General features: G+C 42.0%; 1 protein-coding gene across 1 annotated transcript in view; it reads left to right on the top strand.

Annotated features, from left to right (window-relative positions):
* The window catches only part of pargl (poly (ADP-ribose) glycohydrolase, like), a 34,539-nt gene that overhangs the window by 13,141 nt on the left and 20,662 nt on the right, over positions 1-736 (top strand). The window contains exon 6 of the mRNA XM_032511144.1: positions 199-282. Coding sequence (XP_032367035.1) covers positions 199-282 — 84 coding nt within the window. The remainder of the gene's footprint in view (positions 1-198; positions 283-736) is intronic.

Raw genomic sequence — 736 nt, 5'->3', positions numbered from 1 at the left:
TACTGAAGGAGTCGTTTGTTACTGAAGGAGTCGTTTGTTAATGAAGGAGTCGTTTGTTATTGAAGGAGTCTTTTGTTACTGAAGGAGTCGTTTGTTACTGAAGGAGTCTTTTGTTACTGAAGGAGTCTTTTGTTACTGAAGGAGTCCTTTGTTACTGAAGGAGTCCTTTGTTACTGAAGGAGTCCTTTCTGTCCACAGTCCCAGACCAGCCGGTGGGACGTGATCTCCAAGCAGCTGGGCGCTCTCGCCAAGAAGACCGCCGTGAGCGTCGAGGACGTGAAGGTACGTTTTGATAATTGGTTTAAATCCCCAGTTATGAAAAAAGTAACACTCACTTAACACTATCTTCTAGTTTCTTCTCTCCTCTGTGACAGTAAACTGAATATCTTTGAGTTGTGGACAAAACAAGACATTTGAGGACGACATCTCGGGTTTCTGGAGAGCACTGATCCACGTTTCTCTGACATTTTAGAGACCAGACAACTAAATCAATCAATCAATCAATCAAAATGTACTTTACAGCAACCAGCAGGTATCCAAAGTGCTCAACATGAGAAATAGGAGTAAAAACACACATCAACCAATAGAAAGAGTGAACATAGAAAACAGTAAAAATCAGAAAAGGTGACAAAGAAACTGAAGAATGAAGTTGTCACACCACTGCTACGTATTAAAAAGAGCTACATCTGTAAGAGTGTGACTATCGGGGGGTGGGGGGGGTAACTTGTTCCAGAGT

The sequence above is a fragment of the Etheostoma spectabile genome, unplaced genomic scaffold (genome assembly GCF_008692095.1).
Source record: "Etheostoma spectabile isolate EspeVRDwgs_2016 unplaced genomic scaffold, UIUC_Espe_1.0 scaffold325, whole genome shotgun sequence".
In the NCBI taxonomy this organism is placed as follows: Eukaryota; Metazoa; Chordata; class Actinopteri; order Perciformes; family Percidae; genus Etheostoma; species Etheostoma spectabile.
This window is presented reverse-complemented; position numbering and strand designations above follow the sequence as displayed.